The 22,601-nt window shown below is 45.1% G+C and overlaps 1 protein-coding gene across 1 annotated transcript in view; it reads left to right on the plus strand.

The window, feature by feature from the left end:
* Nucleotides 1–5,931: 5,931 nt before the first annotated feature.
* LOC142591189 (uncharacterized) overlaps nucleotides 5,932–22,601 on the plus strand; it is a 39,115-nt gene continuing 22,445 nt past the window's right edge. The window contains exons 1-4 of the mRNA XM_075703556.1: nucleotides 5,932–6,049; nucleotides 11,642–11,691; nucleotides 18,068–18,106; nucleotides 21,066–21,101. Coding sequence (XP_075559671.1) covers nucleotides 5,989–6,049; nucleotides 11,642–11,691; nucleotides 18,068–18,106; nucleotides 21,066–21,101 — 186 coding nt within the window. The 5' untranslated portion in view covers nucleotides 5,932–5,988. The remainder of the gene's footprint in view (nucleotides 6,050–11,641; nucleotides 11,692–18,067; nucleotides 18,107–21,065; nucleotides 21,102–22,601) is intronic.

Consider the following 22,601-nt stretch of genomic DNA (forward strand, 5'->3'; position numbering starts at 1 on the left):
GGCTCAGTGAAGTTAGGAGACCAAAAGAAGCATATACAGTGCTAAATAGCGGGCACGTCCTGTGCTACCGGGGCTTAGCGGATAGAAGAGAACTAGGAGTCGGATTCCTGGTTAATAAGAATATAGCTGGTAACATACAGGAATTCTATAGCATTAACGAGAGGGTGGCAGGTCTTGTTGTGAAACTTAATAAGAGATACAAAATGAAGATTGTACAGGTCTACGCCCCTACATCCAGTCATGATGACCAGGAAGTCGAAAGCTTCTATGAAGACGTGGAATCGGCGGTGGGTAGAGTGAAAACTAAATACACTATACTAATGGGCGACTTTAATGCCAAGGTAGGCAAGAAGCAGGCTGGAGACAAGGCAGTGGGGGAATATGGCATAGGCACTAGGAATAGCAGGGGAGAGTTATTAGTAGAGTTTGCGGAACAGAATAATATGAGGATAATGAATACCTTCTTCCGCAAGCGGGATAGCCGAAAGTGGACGTGGAGGAGCCCAAACGGCGAGACTAGAAATGAAATAGACTTCATACTCTGCGCTAACCCTGGCATCATACAAGATGTGGACGTGCTCGGCAAGGTGCGCTGCAGTGACTACAGGATGGTAAGAACTCGAATTAGGTTAGACCTGAGGAGGGAACGGAAGAAACTGGTATATAAGAAGCCGATCAATGAGTTAGCGGTAAGAGGGAAAATAGAGGAATTCCAGATCAAGCTACAAAACAGGTATTCATCTTTAACTCAGGAAGAGGACTTTAGTGTTGAAGCAATGAACGACAATCTTGTGGGCATAATTAAGGAGTGTGCAATGGAAGTCGGTGGTAACTCCGTTAGGCAGGATACCAGCAAACTATCCCAGGAGACGAAAGATCTGATCAAGAAACGCCAATGTATGAAAGCATCTAACCCTACAGCTAGAATAGAACTGGCAGAACTTTCGAAGTTAATCAACAAGCGTAAGACAGCTGACATAAGGAAGTATAATATGGATAGAATTGAACACGCTCTCAGGAACAGAGGAAGCCTAAAAACAGTGAAGAAGAAACTAGGAATTGGCAAGAATCAGATGTATGCGTTAAGAAACAAAGCCGGCAATATCATTACTAATATGGATGAGATAGTTGAAGTGGCGGAGGAGTTTTATAGAGATTTATACAGTACCAGTGGCACCCACGACGATAATGGAAGAGAAAATAATCTAGAGGAATTCGAAATCCCGAAGGTAACGCCGGAAGAGGTAAAGAAAGCCTTAGGAGATATGCAAAGGGGGAAGGCAGCTGGGGAGGATCAGGTAACAGCAGATTTGTTGAAGGATGGTGGACAGATTGTTCTAGAGAAACTGGCCACCCTGTATACGCAATGCCTCATGACCTCGAGCGTACCGGAATCTTGGAAGAACGCTAACATAATCCTAATCCATAAGAAAGGGGACGCCAAAGACTTGAAAAATTATAGACCGATCAGCTTACTGTCTGTTGCCTACAAAGTATTTACTAAGGTAATTGCAAATAGAATCAGGAACACCTTAGACTTCTGTCAACCAAAGGACCAGGCAGGATTCCGTAAAGGCTACTCAACAATAGACCATATTCACACTATCAATCAAGTGATAGAGAAATGTGCAGAATATAAGCAACCGTTATATATAGCTTTCATTGATTACGAGAAAGCGTTTGATTCAGTCGAAACCTCAGCAGTCATGGAGGCATTACGGAATCAGGGTGTAGATGAACCATATGTAAAAATACTGGAAGATATCTATAGCGGCTCCACAGCCACCGTAGTCCTCCATAAAGCAAGCAACAAAATCCCAATAAAGAAAGGCGTCAGGCAGGGAGATACGATATCTCCAATGCTATTCACAGCGTGTTTACAGGAGGTATTCAGAGACCTGGATTGGGAAGAATTGGGGATAAAAGTTAATGGAGAATACCTTAGTAACTTGCGATTCGCTGATGATATTGCCTTGCTTAGTAACTCAGGGGACCAATTGCAATGCATGCTCACTGACCTGGAGAGGCAAAGCAGAAGAGTGGGTCTAAAAATTAATATGCAGAAAACTAAAGTAATGCTTAACAGTCTCGGGAGAGAACAGCAATTTACTATAGGCAGCGAGGCACTGGAAGTCGTAAGGGAATACATCTACTTAGGGCAGGTAGTGACGGCGGATCCGGATCATGAGACGGAAATAATCAGAAGAATAAGAATGGGCTGGAGTGCGTTTGGCAGGCATTCCCAAATCATGAACAGCAGGTTGCCGTTATCCCTCAAGAGAAAAGTATATAATAGCTGTGTCTTACCAGTACTCACCTACGGGGCAGAAACCTGGAGGCTTACGAAAAGGGTTCTACTCAAATTGAGGACGACACAACGAGCTATGGAAAGAAGAATGATAGGTGTAACGTTAAGGGATAAGAAAAGAGCATATTGGGTGAGGGAACAAACGCGAGTTAATGACATCTTAGTTGAAATCAAGAAAAAGAAATGGGCATGGGCAGGACATGTAATGAGGAGGGAAGATAACCGATGGTCATTAAGGGTTACGGACTGGATCCCAAGGGAAGGGAAGCGTAGCAGGGGGCGGCAGAAAGTTAGGTGGGCGGATGAGATTAAGAAGTTTGCAGGGACGGCATGGCCACAATTAGTACATGACCGGGGTTGTTGGAGAAGTATGGGAGAGGCCTTTGCCCTGCAGTGGGCGTAACCAGGCTGATGATGATGATGATGATGATGATGATGATGATGATGATGATGATGATGAATTGCCTTCCAGGATTTTTCGCTCACGGCCCACGACGCCGACACCGGCTTTTCTGCGGTACGAGCTCCTTAATGCTGTACAATTAAAATCTCTACAAATTTCGCGACTCTGGCATCGAAAAAACGACAATGTACTACGAAACATAAACTCCCGGGCAAGTTAGGAAGGATCGAAGGACTAAAGACGAGCGTCTACGCAGACGACGTCAACGTTTGGCTCAATGAGGGCAGCGATGCGTCTATCGAAGAAAGGCTCCAGCGGGCAGCCGACATCATAGACTTACATGCCAAAAGTAAAGGGCTGAGCTGCTCCCCGACGAAGTCGGAACTACTCATGATCAGGCCCAGGACGAGGACAGACCAACGCATCTCCTCCCAAAATCTCGATAGACTTAGACGGTAAAGAAATTCCGCAAGTAGATGAGATCCGAATTCTGGGCACGCTCATAAGCAAAACAGGAAGCAACCACACGACTATAGCTAAGCTAGACACGCACGCAAACCAAGTGGTAAGTATCATTAGAAGAATCATGGCCAGAGGCAGAGGGCTAAAGGAGAAGAACAAGTTAAGGCTGGTCCAGGCCTTCATCTTGAGTCGGATCTGCTACTCAACCCCATTCCTTAACATTAAAAAAGTAGAAAGAAACAAGTTAGACGTCATAATAAGGAAATGCACGAAACGGGCACTGGGACTACCAATCTCGACCTCAACTGAAGCACTAGAGCGAATGGGGGTGCATAACACATGGCAGGACTTAGTGGAAGCTACGAGAACGGCGCAACTCGAACGCCTGAGTCTAACCCAGACAGGACAGCAGATTCTAAACTGGGTAGGACTACAAGCCAACACAGGAACCAAATACCAGACGATCCACATTGAGTCGACCGGATAGGTCCCTCACGTCCGCAGAGGCAGTCACCTGGCGCCACTTGCACGCCAAGAAGCCCATGTCTCCCAGATGGAGATGCCTCACGCAAACGGGAAATCCGGAGGACCAATTCTGCACATTCTGCAATAAAATACGAACTCTAAGACATATCCTATGGGAGTGCAGCTACTCCCCGGGATATAATTTATTTAAGGACGAAGAAGCATGGGGAGACCGCGCTTTATAGCGAAGACCCGGCGGCACAGGCCAACATTGCCCGTCTGGCAGCCGAAGCGGCAAACAGCTTCGTCTACTAACACCTGCCCCTTAGGGTGACATCTGGCTCCCTGGACGCCTACGAGCGGTACCGGAGCTCCGGTGTCACCCATTACGCACAATAAAAGTTTTCTAACTCGCTCACTCACTCACGGAACATAAATGCGTTCATTTGTTGTTGGCTGCGGCTTCATTCCAGGAACGAGCTGCGTCGTTGAGCCGACACTGACCTCGTAAAAGGTAAGGGCCAATTTTTTTCTTCTTGCGCTAAATATTGCCACACGAAAGTTGAAAGCTGCAGCAAACTACGGAACATAAATGCGTTCATTTGTTGTTGGCTGCGGCTTCATTCCAGGAACGAGCTGCGTCGTTGAGCCGACACTGACCTCGTAAAAAGTAAGGGCCAATTTTTTTCTTCTTGTGCTAAATATTGCCGCACGAAAGTTGAAAGTTGCAGCAAAAATTCAAGGTCATGCCAGTTTACCTCTCTTTCCATCAGTCTGCTCTGTTGTAGTTACTTGAGTAAGAGGCGGTAACGCCAAGAATATCGTATTGTGTGTTTAAGTGCTTCCAACTTCAATTACACAAAATTTATTTGAGCAAAGTTGGCCTTCTTTTCTTTGAATAAAATCATTGCACTATTTGGCGTGCATGAAAGCTCTCTCAAGTTCTAGGAAAATAAATGCTTCTTAGTAAAGCATAAAGACACTGACCTCACCTGCGGTATCAATCCGGACATTTAAGGTTCTCTGAGGGCTTCGTTGAAATATATGATGATGCTGCAATAAAAACCATCTTTAGGGCCTCATTTAGAGCCGAAATGGAGCACTATAGACCTGACGGCACCGATGCGGTGGAGGCAAGCGCCATGTGGAAGTGTTGCCTGGAAGCGGCTACGGCGCTCTGTGGCCACCGAGGTTTGAGGGTGGTGGAGCGCGCAAATCTCGGACGCCGAGGCCGGTCTATCAATGGTAGAAACGCTGGAAAGGGGTTTGTTTGAGTTCCCCCGTAACAGATTATGGTATTGTGCATATTGCAGTTTCAATACGACGCCATCATGCTTGTGGGTTGTGTGTAGGTCGCAATTACAATTTTCCTGACGTATCTTATTTTGCGAAATTAAATTGGTACAGAAGCATCTTTGCATTACACGGAGGATCTGCCTTGTTGGGTATGCATGGTTGAGCTTACAAGGAATGCAACGACTTTAGCCGAACCGATGGTCGACGCCGATGACGGATTTTATGCGACACGGGGCCCTTAGCGTCATCGTGTTAAAATTGACTGGCGGCAGCATTCGCTCACGCGACTTGTAGCACAGAATCTCGATATTCAAACCGTTGCGCCATGAACGAAAGCTGCGACAAGAGCCATAGAACGCCTTTATGAATTTCTCGCAGGCAAATCAGCGTGTCGAGGCGCTGGACACGTTTCGATTTGGCCACCCCGAATGGCTTAAGCGCTGCAATTAGTAGCGATCACGTGTGTTCGTAGATTCCTCTGCACTTAGAAAAGTATTGACTGCTGTGCAATTTAGGACCATGAAGGCAGATAAAGCACAATAAACGAAGTCAAAATAACGCCTCAAGCTACAAGCATGAGGATCACACAAACGCATGTACCTCCCATTATCCCCATAGTGGCTTAACTATCGCAGCGCCAATTTCCTCTCGATATTATGTAGGAAACCCTATGCGTTTGACCTTATGCATATGTCTTTAACGGCAATCTGACAATGGCTGCGCAGTAGGAAACACTGAAAGGGGCTGGCGCAGCAAATTCGGTTGCGAGCTTCCAAGTGCTGTCGCAGTAAAGAAATGCCGATCTGTGCGCCATGTATTTTTCTGCTTCCACTCATACTCACCGGAAGCTCCTTGCTCGCTGCAGTTGCGGAACGTATTTTTATGTGGGAAAAGCAGCTGTTGCTCCTCGAGCCAAACGGGCAGGCAACGAGGTTATTTTTTTTACATGCGTGCTTTTTGGCGACCTTAAATCAAGCAGCGTTTGTTTCACGAAAACCTTAAAACAGGACATGACTCCTTTACGTGGCACTGTAGTTATTCAGATAGCTTCAGCATGACTGTTTATGCTCTTGTCTTCCTCGCTTTATTCTTTCGAATCGGCGGAGCTGAATATGGTAAATATCTTGCTTTTTTACTACAGCACAAATGATTGATAACCCTGATATTTCATTGTATTTTTCTCATTATGAACAGATCTATTCCGAGTGTGTACGTCTCAAGGACTATTAAACAAATAATGAAATGTGTTCAGATGCGAAAACGTTTTTGTAGGTCTATCTGCAGTTTAATTACCGGATAACTGTTTATTAGCAGAGTAGAAAGGTTAAAGTGAAGCTATCCCCCCCCTCCTTTTCTTTTCTTACTTCTGCGTCCGAACTGCAAAGCTGGTTGTCTGTGCTTTCTTTAGATTTCAGAAGTATTTTAGAGTATTTACACTGGTTCTTCGCCATAAATTCTCGACACTTCATCGGCAGAGTACTCAACTTTTTTTTTTTAGAACGCGAAGTTCTGTGCTGATTATAGTGTGCCCGCACGACGGAAGAAATACGCACTTTTTGAGCTAATAGTGCATCACATCACTACACGTCGCCGCATCTTTTCTGCCCGTTATGCCATTCCCTTGAGCAGAGTAGCCAACTGGACAGTTCATGTGGTTAACCTTTCTGCATTTCCCCTCGTGTTTTCCTACGGGTCGTAGGTTGCTGTTGCAAGCTCCTCGTCGACTCAGTGCGTGCACGGAACACACTGAGCTATTTTTTTTAGGTTCGAACGCTGAGGGTCGAACAGTGCGGATTTAGCGCAAAATACCTTATATGTCTCGTAACAAAAGCTCTCGCTTTGGAAGCAAGACCTATTGCTAGGAAACAAATAACAGTCGCAACACAGAAGCCGTCGAGACAGTATGTTGTTTCTTTGCAAAACGTTTTTCTGAGGACAGTGTGGGGCAGGAAAAAAGTGACATGTTTTCGGTGCTGTCGTCTCCTCGGCCTTGTTGGTTCGTGTGGGTGCTCATCTCCATTGGACGGGCCGCAGACTTGCTCTTACCTTCCCGTGGGTTTCTATTTGTTCAGTACTGTGTGTTTCGCGCCATTGAATCTTTCTAACCAATGTACGAACTAGTCCAAACATATGTTCGGGTAAATATTATCAACCTGATTTGTAACAAAGAACGAAACACTCTCACAAGTATTTGCCGCTATTTTGGACCTGCACCAGTGGACTCCGTGCAGTATATGCATACTACTTATGTGATGCCACTGCCTTAAAAACAGCGCACCCTTTGTAATTTTGCCCCTGTGTATTTTTGCCATGGTACATAATATTCACTCAAAAATTATTGATTGGTTTGCCTTGTCACCTCGTGCGCAGTACTTATTGGTGTGAAGTGGCGTGGCACACAGAGACAAAACTTCCATTCCTTGCAGGCAAAGTTTCGGGCGGAGATTTTTCGCTCGGATTTAACAGAAACAGTTGCGTTCTAGTTCAAATTCGGAGTGAAAATAATGTCCCAGGTGTTCTTAGCCATCGCCTAAGAGATGCGAAGGCAGAAGCCTCGCAAATCCTATTGTAATCACTTTAACCATCCTTAATCTACCCTAATCCATCCTAATGAATCGTAATCCACCGAAATCGACTTCAGTCCACCTCAATTCATACTAAATTATCTTAATCCAATTGAATATCTTTAATCAACCTAAATCCAGTTTAACTTACCGTAATCCACCTTCATTCAACCATTAATCAAGCAATAATCAACTTTGCTAATCATTAGTGATCTCTTATATACGGCTGGACATGCTTTGGTTCGCTTCTAGCCATCCTTGGGTCGCGTCATATTTTATGTACCTCACAACGCGACCTTGAAACAGATATCTAAGGATTTCGCCTGAGTATTGCGGGGTATTTACATAACCTAACGAGTTTAAAGGCAAACACCATGCCTTTGCGTTCCATAAGAGGTGACGGTGCTCCTCAGCTTCAAAGGCGTAAGAGTATGGGTGCTGTTCATTGCAGAAACAGTTACAAAGTATCAAAATTGTGTAATTCACATTTTGGGACCACACTTTCGAGTGAAAAAAGGAAGAACAGAGCAAGGCAGGAGGTTAAACAGCACAGATAGTCCAATTCGCTGCCCTGCGTTAGGAAAAAGGGAAAGGGAAAATAGAACTATAAGCAGGGAGAAACAGGGAGCACACGCACACGATCACAGCCAGTCACTGTCACCGAAGGCTGTCACAAGACAGGGTAACTCGCAGCACAGCGAACACCAATTGTGGCTACAGTCTCTTGCGCAAGTCTTCTTGTTAAAAACTGTAATGGATTGCATTAACACTGATCTTTGACCTTGCGAGCTGGGAAAATTGTGAGTGAGCGTCTTGGTACACTGCAATGAAGACAGTCACACAGGACGTGTCGAAGGGTCTTCGGGTGACCACAGTCATTACACGAAACATTTTCGGCCATTCCAATGTGAAACCCAGAAGGCTTCTTAGTCCCTCTCTAGAGTTTCGGTATCTCTCCGTGATTTGATTATCCTAAACACTACACTGTCATCTCCAAATAACTTAACGGGAGATGTAATATCTTCAACGGTGCTATTATTATGAGGTAAGAACAGCGGTCCTAATACGCTCTCTTCTAGTACACCACACGTCATGGTTACCGCAGTTGATTTTGAGCCGTTAAGACTGCCGTAATGTCAGTCTGTCTAGCCAGCCTGACTAGTTTGCATATCTAGAAGAATCTTCTGCATGTTCTCCATCTGCTCTCGGTGGGCTAAATTCATTGGGCCAGGGTTTAGCTCCACGTACCCTGCCGGGAGTAATGGTTGCACCCACCAGAGAACAGCTATCACAGACGAGCAACCAATCAGAATTAACAAACTCTCTGCGAAGACAATAAGCTAACCGGTATAGCTGACGTCTGTAAATGTAGAACGACACTCTGACAAGCTTCAGATTACTCGTGCGGCAACATTTCGTACGAATCAAATAACCATCCTCATACATGAAGCAACGTGAGCTCGTGCCGAAAAGAGTGCCGCATCCAAGTTGATGAGTGCTGAACTGTTCTCTATTATCGGCTTGCTAAGGCGGATAGATGCCATGCCATGCTATACGGCATGCGATATATGCGGCTTATACTGCCACACCGTCCCATCACTAAAGTTGTTCATACCGGGTCTTAGATTCTTGACAAAGTTGTTCCTCAGAAAGTTTTTATTTATTCACAACAAAGAAAAGTCATGAGACAAGACAGCGACAGTACATGCGTTTTATCTTAAATCCTCTCACACTTACATAATAAAAGTGCAACAGGATATTGCAGCTAGGACTGCAAAATGGAGTAATTTTATTGGCCCGGCGGTGCACGACATCCGGGATCGGCCCAGGCTAGACGTTTGAAATATACCCGATACGGAAATGGGGGGGGTATAGTCGCTAAGGAATACATTGGCTTTAATTAAAAAATCTAAATAATCTTATCCGACGCCGCGATTCAAAGAGACGACCCCTACCGCAACAGCTCGGTTTTACTTAACGAGCTTACGTTTACTTCAATTCATACTGCCACTACATCTACAAACTCTTATATTTCGTGTAATATTTTAGCACGTTGCTATCGCATTCATTGATTCGCCCTTATGGAAAAGCTATCATTTTTCTTACTTACTAAGTTAGGCAACATTAAAGTTTAGGCCCTAAAAAGATTATCATTCCTACAATCAGTAAAAATTTGTTTTCTTTTTAAAGTGCTACGAATTTTATTCAGTCAGTTCAGCAGTTATCTAGTGACACAGTTTCCTGGTTATATGTGCATTTGAATACAGAAACAGATGCCGGGCCCCGAGCTAAGGCTTCCTTCTATAGGAACCATGTAAAGCCTTAATTTTGGAGGATTATTGTTTTATTGCTGAAGTACACAACAAATATTGGTACATATATAACAGTGCATTGCTCCACCAGTCCTCCGCGACCCTGAAGGCTACGTCAATCTGCACTTTCAAGCTCGCCGCTTTGGTTACGGGCAATAGTGTAGTAAGAAGAGTTTGAAGTGCGGAACAGAAACAGGGGACGAATAGTTTTAGACAAGGACGTCTCTCACCAGCGACGTCCTTGTCTGTCTTTCGTTGCGCCGTGTTTGAGTTGAACTGTTCAAACTCCTCTTAGTCATGAACTAGCTCAGTTGAATACTATTCTGGGGCCCTATAACGTAAAACTATTCCAATATGTTTTATTCCAATTTCCTGATGTCAAGCTTGCGTAACCACCGATGTAAGCATTGGGCGGTCACCCGCAGGGTTGCCTGAACACATCGATCAAACGCGCTCCTCGTTCATAGGAGGTCACTTTTTTTGTTTGAAAAACGAATGACATCGCCTACACTGAGCGGCTTGTTTGATCTATTTGGCTGACAAGAGGCGAGGAACGCGCTCAAGTGGCGAGGTATTCGATGGGCAGAAGAACAGCGGATGGGCGAGTTGGGGTTCTATGGTAACAATAAACTTCAAACAGCGCTAGACGACAGGACCAGAAAGAACAGGAGACAAACACGGCGCTGTTTGGTGCTCTGCCACTGCACTGACAATCGATAACTGGATCAAGAGGGTAGTGCCGGAGTCTGCAATTGGTCCGCTTACCCTTACTTAGCTTGTGGTGGCTGGTCGAAAATCGCGGCGGCAGGCAACGGAACCTTAAAAGTGACGCTGAAACGGATCCTCAGCAAAGAAGAGTCGGCAGAACGAGGTCGTAAACATGCCTAAAGTGCTCGAAAACGTTACACGGCCACGGCAAAGGATTTATTATACGCAAATGAACCCGTCCTCTCTGGCAGGTGCGAGTCGCCAGTGCTTGAGCGATCGGCGGCAGCCATCTTTTATTCCATTCGGAACGGGGCATCCTGCAGCTATTCAGAGGAAAATTGAGTTTTGTTCGGCATATTATTGCATCTTTAACGCGTACGCGTCACTTTGACGTGGTGAGTTTTTGCGGTTTTGTGACGTCGCGGGACAGGCAAATAGAGGGGGTGCAGCCCGAAAACTTTTGACCAATAGCCGAGGGCTAATCGTGAAAAGGGGTCGAACCAGAAATAAATATTAATCTTTTGTTCGGTCAAATTAGCATGATCAGTGTGTACTCGTCATATCAGATGGGGAGCTATCACGGTTTTCGTGACGTCGCGTGATAGACAGGTGAGGTGGGTGTGGTCCAAAAAAAGTTTTTGACCAATCGTGGAGGGCTGATTGCAGAATTGGAATAGAAAAGTTTGGAATAGGTTTAGACTATAGCGCCCCTGTTACTGTAATATCTTAAAGAAAGTAATGGGTGCCTAGCATAATACCACTTACAGCTCACTTTTCTTGGGAGTTGCATACGAATTTGGTGCTGCAGCAAGAGTTGACTTAATTATATGTGCTATCGCGCGGTAACTGTGTGCAGTTTAATTTAGTTCTAGATCCTATTCATAAGGAACGAATGCAAAATAATTGGACATATCGCTTCGGTTTCTTGTACTATCTAGATCAAAGATAACGTTTTACAGTGCATTTATACAACACTTGTGCTAGCAGCTCCTTTGTTTGTCGTGAGTACTGGCTGCCGCTTAGGCACCCAAAATCTGTTTCATATAGACTCGTGACAAGCCTGGCAATTGTAGTTGCAGCATTCTCCCGGTTAAGCATTTTCTTTGTTGCCTTCTTTTTTCAGCATCTACGTGCTCAAACTTCAGCTTCCCGAACTTTCTAGATATCGGAAGTGTAAGTTGAATTACATTTTGTCTACCATTCATATTTACAAGGTTTGCTTAAGGGCCCTTGAACTAAATGCCATAATATAGTTCCCCGCGAAAAAGTTGTTCCCATGTTTTGATTACTGTGAATGGTTGAATGCAATCACGGGTTGAATAAGAATATTGATTAACTGGTTTTTCTAGAAGACTTCTCATATACGTAATTGTATGCTGCAATCTCTGCCCAGCTTTTCATCTAGCGATAGTTTTGAGTCAAGCATTGCGCCTAGATTATGGTACTAAGCATCGAAATACGTCTGCGGGAGAACTGTCGTGAGCAACTTACCCCCCTGGCACTTCTTGCAACGGTAATGGACATCTATTGCAGGACTCTCACCGTACATGCTAGCTTAAAGCGTACTCGCACGCCTGAAGAATATTCTGAAATAGAAACAACGACGTTTGTGCGATCTGTCGTAAAATAAGGCTATAAATAATTATTCCCTTTTTTTGCGGGAGATAACACAATTGTCGACAAACAAAAAAGTCCTTTAAGGTAGTGGTTCTCGCACAAATGGTCAACGCGAACCTGAGCTGATAAAACTATGGATCGTTGCATGACAGACTCTGTCGCCCTGAGTGAGTGTCGACATGTAAAATCACGTAGGATCTTGGCCTACCCAATTTCAGCGCGACTTGATGTTGACAATTCCTAAGTACTTCTGATCTCAGTGATCTCATGCAAGAAGCCAGACCTGTGCACCCCCACCCCTCATGTGAACAATTTCATTCCATTTCATTCACCATTCAGGCGTTATAGGAAGGACTGGATCAGAAGGAAAAAATAAAAAATAGGGAGAATAATAACAGCAAGTTGTACCGTATAGGTGATGGCAAATTGCAGATATCACGATTGTCAGATCTTGTATGGAGACGATGGAGGTGGCAAAGTGATTCCAGTCCCTGCTAGTACTGGGAATAAGCGATTCAGAACACAGGTTAGATCTTGGTACTGGAACATCAACTTTGTGTCTATGGTCAATGCCCCCTGACATGTAGAAACAGCGTTTGGCAACGATTGTTTCCGATTTTCATGGGTGTAATATATTTTGACCCACCGTGGTTGCTCATTGGCCATGGTGTTGGGCTGCTGAGCCCGAGGTCGCGGGATCGAATCCCGGCCACGGCGGCCGCATTTCGATCGGGGCGAAATGCGAAAACACTCTCGGTGCTTAGATTTCGGTGCACGTTAAGGAACCCCAGGTGGTCAAAATTTCCGCAGTCCTCCACTACGGCGTGCCTCATAATCAGAAAGTGGTTTTGGCACGTAAAACCCCATAATTAATTCATTTATATATTTTGTTGAATACACATAGACAAGAAATGTGGCGCGATCGAGACAGCTCAGAAAAGTTTGCTGTCCTGTTCTGTTGTGAAACGCTTGAAGTGATGGAGTAATTCGCTGCAATAAACCTGGCAGAGCAGTTCAGAACCGGCTCTAAAAACGACAAAAGCGCTCGTGTGTCCCCCTTCATTCTGTCCTTGTCAATTGTGCGCGCGAAATATTTTACTATGAATTCGTACCAACTCGCCCAACTATCAGTTCTGCGACAAAAGATAGTTAGTCTGCGGGTCCCAGAGACTTGACGCGTGCTATAGATTGGGGCGCACGAGTCTTGTAAAGTAGTTGCATATGAGCACGACAAAATTTACGACAAAGAAAGTGTTATGTAAGCACTGTTAGTAATGTGATCAATATGGGTTTGCGGTGAAAGTTTATCAGTATTTTGCACACCAACATACTTCCACGTACGAACGAGGTTTGAGAAACTGCTATTAAGGAAATAGATATATCGTTCAGGTGTTTCTCATGGATTTGCATTTGTTAATGCTTAGTTTATTTAACCAAGTATTGCACCAGCAGGAAATGTTATCAAGGACAGACTAAAACGTTGACAAATTGGCACTGTTGCAAATTTCTCCTTATACAAAGCAATCGTCCGCAAGAGCCTCATAGAAGAATTAGAGAAGTTTAGAAGGTCGTTAATATAGATCAGGAAGACAATAGGCCCTGCGAAATATCCCTGACGAACAGCCGATTTAGGCTGATAAGGGCAGTAGTCATGCTCGCAAGATTTTAGTTAAGCAAGTTTAGGTTATTAAGTTTCAAAAGATGTAGCTGATGAGACAAATGTCGACGGCTTTAGCAAAACCAATACTTTTGCATTCTATAAGATATGAAGGATCTATAAGATATGAAGGATGATAGTAAGGTAATTATTATTGAATACCAACAGCTGCGTCTTGCGAAAATGATGTTTGTGAAAACAGCGCTCGGTACCTGTAAAAATGAATTGGGTTCAAATAAATCAGGAATACAGTAATAAATAACTTGCTTTTGTAGTTTGCCTATAATTGAGGTAAGCGAAATGGGTCTGTAGTTACTGGGACTGTGAACATCACCTGATTTATACATTGAGATCACCTTTCCCACCTTCCTCTCGTCAGGTATCAGCTTCGCTGGTTATCCTTCTTCCCAGAGTAGAAGGCACTGAATTTTTTGGGCATTGCGCGTAGAAAGTCTGAATTATTACAAGCCGCCTAACACTTTCCTAGGAAGTCTCCTGGGTACGCCAAGCAGGCGCCTTTTGGCGGACTTGTACAGCTGGGGCTCGGCGCTTAGCGCCGACTTCGGCGTCGCTCGACTCGCGCCCGGCCTGCTACCGCTTGCGTCCCTGCTCGATGCTTCTCGCTCGGCACTCGATCACGAGGCGAATCCGGTACGCCCATAGCCCACACAGAGCCCGTAGCAACTGCCACAGGGCTTCAGCTCAGCGCACCTTGGCCAACCCTCCTCCTCCGCTGCGCATCGCCTCTTTTCTTCTTCCCCCTAGGCTCAACGCCACCACGACTTTCCTCGAGGTGCCATAGCCATAATTTGAGCGCAGCTGTATACGTGTTTTCACTTCGCGATATCTTGGCTGGCGCGGACAATCTGTCTCGTGCGGCACGTTGCAAACGGAGCTAAATGTGAACGTATAAGGGGTTCGGACGCAAGCACAAATAAGAAGAAACGGACAGAACAACACTGGACTTGTGCTCGCGTCCGTATTTGCTCGAACCCGTTATACGTTCACCATGCACCAGCTAACCCAGCAAACCACACTACTAAAGGAGGTAAGTGTGGCGCGACTACCTCCTTGACCGGGCGATAGTTAGAGGAAGCGCTTCGGTGACGCGTCGGCGCGATTCACAGCAGCCGCCGAAGACAATCGCCACTCTTGCGGCGCTTTGGTTACACACAGACGCGCGCTACTCTGGCGCCTTCTCGTAGCCATCGTCGCCGCAGACCCTCGTGCTTTCGTCATACTCTCCTCCTCCGCTTTCCTACTTCCGCATCTCTTCCCTCTCCCCGCTTTTTTCATTCCCCACTGCATTCCGTTTTCGCTCTCCTCTTTCGCTCTGCTCGTTAGCTCGGTTACGAGATGGGACACCGACGCGGACGCTCACCGCAAGAACGGGTGCCTGCTTTCTAAAGAAAAAGCAAGAAAGAGGTTGCAGTTTCATCTGAAAGGTGAAGCAGTATTAGTGATAACGAAGTATGAGACAACCTCACGAAGGAAGATTCTTACCATATAAATCCGCGTAAGTGCCGCCCCTCAAACATGTCCTGCATGGGCAGGACATGTAATGAGGAGGGGAGATAAGCGATGGTCATTAAGCGTTATGGACTGGATTCCAAGGGAAGCGTAGGAGGGGGCGGCAGAAAGTTAGGTGGGCGGATGAGATTATGAAGTTTGCAGGGACAACATGGCCACAGTTAGTACATGACCGGGGTAGTTGGGGAAGTATGGGAGAGGCCTTTGCCCTGTCGTGGGTGCAACCAGGCTGATGATGATGATGAAGAAGGACCGCACCCCCAACTTAACAGCCAGCATTAAAGAAAGAACGACGAAGAAGCAATCGCGTTCGGTGCGGTCATTGTGAGCGCGCTCAATAGCGAATTTTTGCGCGCAACATATTTTGCCGCGTGGCTACTGCATTTGCAACTGCGATAATAATCCCAGATTCTTTGTCGCTGTGAACTTCACTTACTGCTCCCGGCGAGTCGCATATATTAAAAACTTTGTACTCACTGGCTCCAAGTCACTTCCAGAGTTTATTATTGATATGGGTACCTGGGCCCAAAGACTTATTTATGAATTAAGTGGCAGACAGCCTGGCCAAGACTTCTATTAGCGGCCCGGTGCATACCCTTCTTCCAGCGACGGTTTTTATCAAGTCAGTCAGTTTTAGAAGATACATCGTTTTAACATCAAAATCAAATCTTAAATCATCCACGAACTACACCACTTACAGTCCTCTAGGAGCAGGAAATTTTGCAATACAAGACAAACGGAAGGGACATTAACGAGACTGCGTTGTCGAGTCCCATCTCTAAATTTTTATATGCACTGATCTGGTCTGGCAATATCCCCTTTGGGCCACTTTTGAAAGTCATTCGAGACGAACGAACACTACTTACGGGAATGCCGGCGTTTCTTCTCCCTGAGAAAAATGACATTAGAAATTACAGTGCGACAGCTCGGCTTGCCATTGAACACTCCGGTACTGCTGTCTTTCGGAGCGTCTGTGATTGGGCACTCACGCAGCAATGTGTGCATCGCCTTAGAAAAATTCATTATTAAATCAGAGCGATTTCAGTGTTGACCCTATTATTCTTTTCATTCCTCCTTTATTGCCTTATTTGTATTACATATAATGTTTTTCTCTTGATTGAATGACAATCTACTGAGCCGCTTTGAACTTTCCTCGCTTCAATTTATGCAGCAAAGTTATAAATTTTTAAATTCATTACCCGAAAACATAAGCAAAGTCTGTCCGACTCTTGACCAATCCCCATGAGTGGGTATGCGCAAAACTTATCAAGGGAATCATCATCATCATCATCTTCTTCTTCTTCTTCTTCTTCTTCTTCTTCTTCTTCTTCTTTCTTCTTCTTCTTCTCCTCCTTCTTCATTTGCTTTGACAACTAACTAAACTTTTGCGGTATGGATATACATTGCTTCATGCTGAGAACTGGAGTGCGAAATTGTGTTCATAAATGTTTATATATTGGTTAATTTTTATACATATTTGCTATCTCTCCAATTCTCAAATGACCTTTGTTCAGAAAAGAAGTTCTTGACTGTTATATGTATCAAAACTTTCAGAAAGTCTTACATGGATTTTTTTTCGCTGACGTATATTTGTGCGACTTAAAGGGACCCGGAAACGATTTTGACAATTTTGTAGAAACATACTGAGTCGTTAGAGTAGGTCCTTCTGATCAATAGTGGGTGCATCTAAGTGCTCGGCATAAAGCGGCTAATATATTACAGGGTTTTAAAAATGTACATCGCTGCCGATCGCAGCACACTGCTCGGCGGAATTTTCAGCCGCCCCTACCCATATGACGTTAGTAAGACGAGCTATCCCACTGGCTGCCCAGGGCACGTCATCGATAATTTTCCACCTTTATGGTGAACAAATGATGTTCGTAATAGTTGGAATGTTAGTTGATTTGTTTCTATTGAAAGAAAGTAACAGAAAGAGATTGCACAAGAACAATTTCTCACTACACTTCCGGCACTTCCGGCACACAGGGTAACTTGTTATCGTCCGTAGCTCTTTTAATATGACAATTTTCACACAACTTGTGGTGCGGATTATTAGCTTTACCTGTACCCTACGCGTCTACAAAATTTGTTCGAACCGTTTCATGGGCACTTAAATACGCACAGTATACATATCTCCCTAACGTGTTCAACTGAATGCGCTTGTCGCATGGCTCATCCGAGAGACGCCAGATTCTTGGTAGTGAGAGGGGACTGAAGCTGTGAAATTAAGCTGTCTCCTATGTGGGATCGGGTAAATACTCATATAAGGGTGTCACCTCAGTGAACAATTCTTCGAGCTCACTAGAAATTTCTTCATGCGCAATTGTGTATAAAGGTGGCATATATATGTATATATCTGTGTGTGTGTGGTGTAATAGGTGGGGTTCATAAAACTGGTCGGCCCCCAGCCCTCCCCCCCACCCCGGAAGAAATGAAAGCTTTCCGCCTTTCAAGGAAATCGATTTTTTTCTATTTACCTAAATGAATATTATCTGCAGTTAGCTTCTCACCTCCTAATTTTGTCACTCAAAGCGATATAAATCCCAAACACTTGTACCCTTTCTTGCAAATACCACTTACATTATTTACTTTTTGATGGTTCCCTTATTATGTATAAAAAATACCATACTGCATTCTTTTTATTTACCGCACAGGTCATTTTATTTGAAGAATCCTAAATTGGGGGGTGTTGTAGAAATGAAATCTACCAATTTTTGTTATATTTTGGTCTTTTTCTTTTTCCAGTGCCTGAATTCTTCTGGGAATTTGTGCACCGCCGATTCGGTAAGGACCTACTCATTATGCTTCGATTTCTCCATTCATGAACAAATAGCTACACTTCGTTCTTTAGAGCCCGTTTGAAATATGAAGACGTGTAGCGTTGATTCGTGTAAGCGCCAGATATGGCTAAATAGCGCCCCCCTCTAAAATATAATAATTTTATTTGCTTCGTTTCCGTGAATGGCGCCTCCAAAAATGAATAAAGGAGAGAACATGTAGTCAGGAGGCACGCCGATCACAAACGCTATTTCACGCCTTGGAAATTTGCCGATTTGTAGTACGTCTAGATTTAGCTACCTGTAGACTCCTTCGCCAAGGCTGCTACTTGGGCCTGTTGGCGTCTCATTAGGGCGCGTTAGGTTTCGCGCAAAAGACATGAACAGAAAAAGCAAGAAACGAAGATGAACGCACAGCGCAAACTGTCAACAATACTGTTTTTGTCGCTACCCTTCTTGCTACTGTCCGTATCTTTTACGTGCAACATTTCGCGTACCCTGTTGAGCGACGTGCGCGGAAGTGCTCAAGAAAATGGCTGAGCTCAGTGGGACCGTAAAGCGATAATTTTCCCTGGTTCTTAAGTAAAGTCAAGTTCCCTCCTTCTGACACCAAGCAGAAGTTTTTCTATACTAAAGAGAGACTGAAGGCAAATATTAAGCCAAGATAACATGATAGTGCTCGGGAATCCCTAAAGGGGGGGGGGGGGGCGGCCAATATTATCTCGAACAGAGCCTTAGTAATCGAGACCCTCAGTTAAATGCAGGAAGATTAGAGACTTCTCCGAGACATTCAAGTACTTTCCCGAAGACGAAGGCACTACTCATTTAAATTCTGTCAGTAGTACTAAAGCACTCGTTATAAAAACATCACTGTATTGCAATATCAAAGGAAAGAAAATGCTACTTGTCCATTTCTATTTCATTTTCTAGAAAAAGAAAGGAACTCATTGACATTACCTTTCATAACGACGCGGGCGGTCGAAAGGTTTCCTTTTCCTTCGACTCTGCGCCGCCCGCCCTTTCGAGCTTCAGTAGTTTCGTTATTGCGGAGTGCTGCACTGTTTTTTCTGTCTTACGAAGGGCGCACAAACTGCTAGTAGCGGGTAAGTGCACGTCAGTGTGATGCAGTGGGATGCCTGAACAGACCGCGCCCCTTGCACAGCAGCAGCTGCAGCGGCGAATCCAACGCTCTGTCTTGACTCGGTTTCTCCATGGCGGCGCGATTGCGCTTTGTGCAAAAAAATCGCACCGCCGTCTGCCGGGCACAGACGGCAGCACACAGCCGGACTCGTTGGACTCCCTCCGGAGCGCGGAGTTGAGTCTTGCCGTCGGGCAGCAATGGGCAGTGACGGCGTATGCGATGTCACCACTCCCCAGTTGGACGGCGGGAGATTTGAATTGCGATAAAGGTATTCGGACCCTGCAGGTGCAATTCTCTCGTAAACTAACGCTTTTCTTGGCACGAAACAATCGCTGCAACGTTCTTGGAATGGTATATAAACCGTCCACGTCGACTTAGTATTTGCCTTTAGTGTGCCTTTAAAGAAATACACGCTAGGAAATATTTTTGTCGCATGCCATATGCATTACGGATGAAATGTGTATACGCTTGCGTTTTATTATTGCAATAGCAATTATATGGCGACTCCAGGCGCATTTCTGCCATCGGCGTCACCCTGATGTTCCCATAAAGTCCAGGGCCACAGCACCGACTCCGCGTGCCCTACGCTGTACGTGCGAGTGAAAGAAGTATGCGGGTGAAAGAAGTGCGGCGGGAACCGATGATCGCGGCTCAATCCAATGCCATCTAGATAGCACAAGGCCAGTTTAATCCGATCCAAGAAGTCACGCTACCTAGCCATAAATTTCCATTGAAAAGGCTGGCGTGATGAAAGCGGTGACGTCAAAATCAATGTGGCCTACTCGGGAGTATCCCCATGAGATTCTATGGCAGTCGGGCCAGGTAACGTCACGTCATGGACCGGAGTGAAAGGCCTTGTGCTGTCTAGGTGGTGTTGCTCAACCTCAACCGCGCGAAAGGCAGAAAAACGGAGAGGAAGCGCACCGTCTGCTGTTGCGCTAGAGCCACACAACGTTGCGAAACATGGGGGTAGGGGAGAGAGAAGGCAGCGTTCTGCCGCGGCTGCAACTGCGTATGTGCCAGCTCCGCGTGGTCGCCCGGCCGTATATTAAGAACGATTTGCGTTGGGGGCAGAGTCTAGGTGCGTCGACGGCTCGTAGCTTTGTGCGTGCTGTGTGTTCTCGGCGCTAAGTTTTTCGTTGAAGCGATAGACAGCACGAAGGTCACTTCGCTCAGTGCTGCTGCCGCGCTTCCTCACCCCAGCGTTCTGACAGCCAGTGTCCACGATCATGGGGCAATGTGTTCACGTTTGCTGTGCGCGCTGACCCCATGCTTGTCAATTTAGTTAGCAAGCGAATGTTTACAAGTCGATACGGCCGATAAAAGTAGTATCCTTACGTAGTATAACTGTCTGCTAATTTGCTATCGCAATCGATGCTTGGTTTCTCGAGCAAAACTCCGACTATTGGCTTTTTTAAGATTATCCCTATTTTTCTTGCCATTAAGGGTAATCATGACCATGGCAACACTTTACAAAAATAACGTGATAAAAAACCTCGAGGGGGCTTTTCTTTATGTAACAATACGGCTCGAAATTATCGGCTAGTTTTTGTGACAATTGAGTGAGAAGCATGCGTTGCCAGTGAGTCTTGCTAATTGAAATGTTTTTGGTGCACATTATTCACGTCGCGGTTTTACCACAACCTAATTTTCTAATACACTAGTATTGAGGTTGGAAGTAGGCACTACTCCTGCACTGAAGCTTTTCAGTGTGAGGCATCTACAGCTTTGTTTAACACTTTTGTTATTGTTGCCGTTATGTGTACGATGAAAAGAAGAACGCAAACTCTTAATTATATTTCCTATCATTTGTATTTACGCACAGGAAGGTGTCACCGGTTTCGTAGCTGAGCTCACAAAGGTAAGATGAATCTTACGGCATTTTCGTTGTTTGCGAATTTCCTTGATTTTTTTATTATTTTGTGCTTTAACTGTGTAGTGATACAACAATTGATTATCATTACAATCAATTTTATCTCCCTTAAGCAACTAATAGGCTATCAGAGACGTCATCCAGGTGAACTTGAAATTAAGTTAGACATGCTGTGGCTATTTCATGAGCCGTTACCTTTAGTTACACCAGAATTTCGCAATGCACTCCCCATAAACATGCGGTTGACGTGACTTGTCATCGAACCTGTCATAATGTTCAACAGCTCGACGCCACCGCGGCGTGTAGTAGTACTGGTAGTAGTGGGACTAGTGGTAGTAGTGGTAGTACTGGTAGTAGTAGCAGTAATAATGACAATAATGATAATATAATAATGAATGCTCCGGTAGAATCCCTCTCACGAAGGCTGTTGACTTTGAGAGAGGGAAGTTCACACCAACCAAGCGCGAGAGCTAGGAGCCGCAAAATGCAAGCAGCTTCTCCACGCCGAACGTGCGGAATTATTCACACTGGCCCGGGGAATTATTCACACTATCCGCTGTTCGCGCGTTCAAGGCCTCTGGCCACCTAGGCAGGATGCCACCTAGGAAGGAATACCGCTAAACCTAACCTAAAGGGACTAAAGAGCCCTGTAAGCCATTTCGTTTACAAGCCATTGTGCCCTCTCTGGGGCTAACTGGTATCGTGTCGATCGCTATCCATGTGCATCATCATCATCATCATCATCATCATCATCATCATCAGCCTGGTTACGCCAACTGCAGGGCAAAGGCCTTTCCCATACTTCTCCAAGTACCCCGGTCATGAACTAATTGTGGCCATGTTGTCCCTGCAAACTTCCTAATCTCATCCGCCCACCTAACTTTCTGCCGTCCCCTGCTACGCTTCCCTTCCCTTGGAATCCAGTCCGTAACCCTTAATGACCATCGGTTATCTTCCCTCCTCATTACATGTCCTGCCCATGTCCATTTCTTTTTCTTGATTTCAACTATGATGTCATTAACTCGCGCTTGTTCCCTCAGCCAATCTGCTCTTTTCTTATCCCTTAACGTTACACCCATCATTCTTCTTTTCATAGCTCGTTGCGTCGTGCTCCATTTAAATAGAACCCTTTTCGTAAGCCTCCAGGTTTCCGCCCCGTAGGTGAGTAATGGTAAGACACAGCGACTATACACTTTTCTCTTGAGGGATAATGGCAGCCTGCTGTTCATGATCTGAGAATACCTGCCAAACGCACCCCAGCCCATTCTTATTCTTCTGATAATTTCCGTCTCATGATCCGGATCCGCCGTCATTACCTGCCCTAAGTAGATATATTCCTTAACACTTCCAGTGCCTCGCTACCTATTGTAAATTGCTGTTCTCTTCCGAGACTGTTAAACATTACTTTACTTTTGTGCAGATTAATTTTTAGACCCACCCTTCTGTTTTGCCTTTACAGGCCAGTGCGCATGCATTGCAATTGGTCCC

Source organism: Dermacentor variabilis, chromosome 8 (genome assembly GCF_050947875.1).
Source record: "Dermacentor variabilis isolate Ectoservices chromosome 8, ASM5094787v1, whole genome shotgun sequence".
NCBI lineage: Eukaryota > Metazoa > Arthropoda > Arachnida > Ixodida > Ixodidae > Dermacentor > Dermacentor variabilis.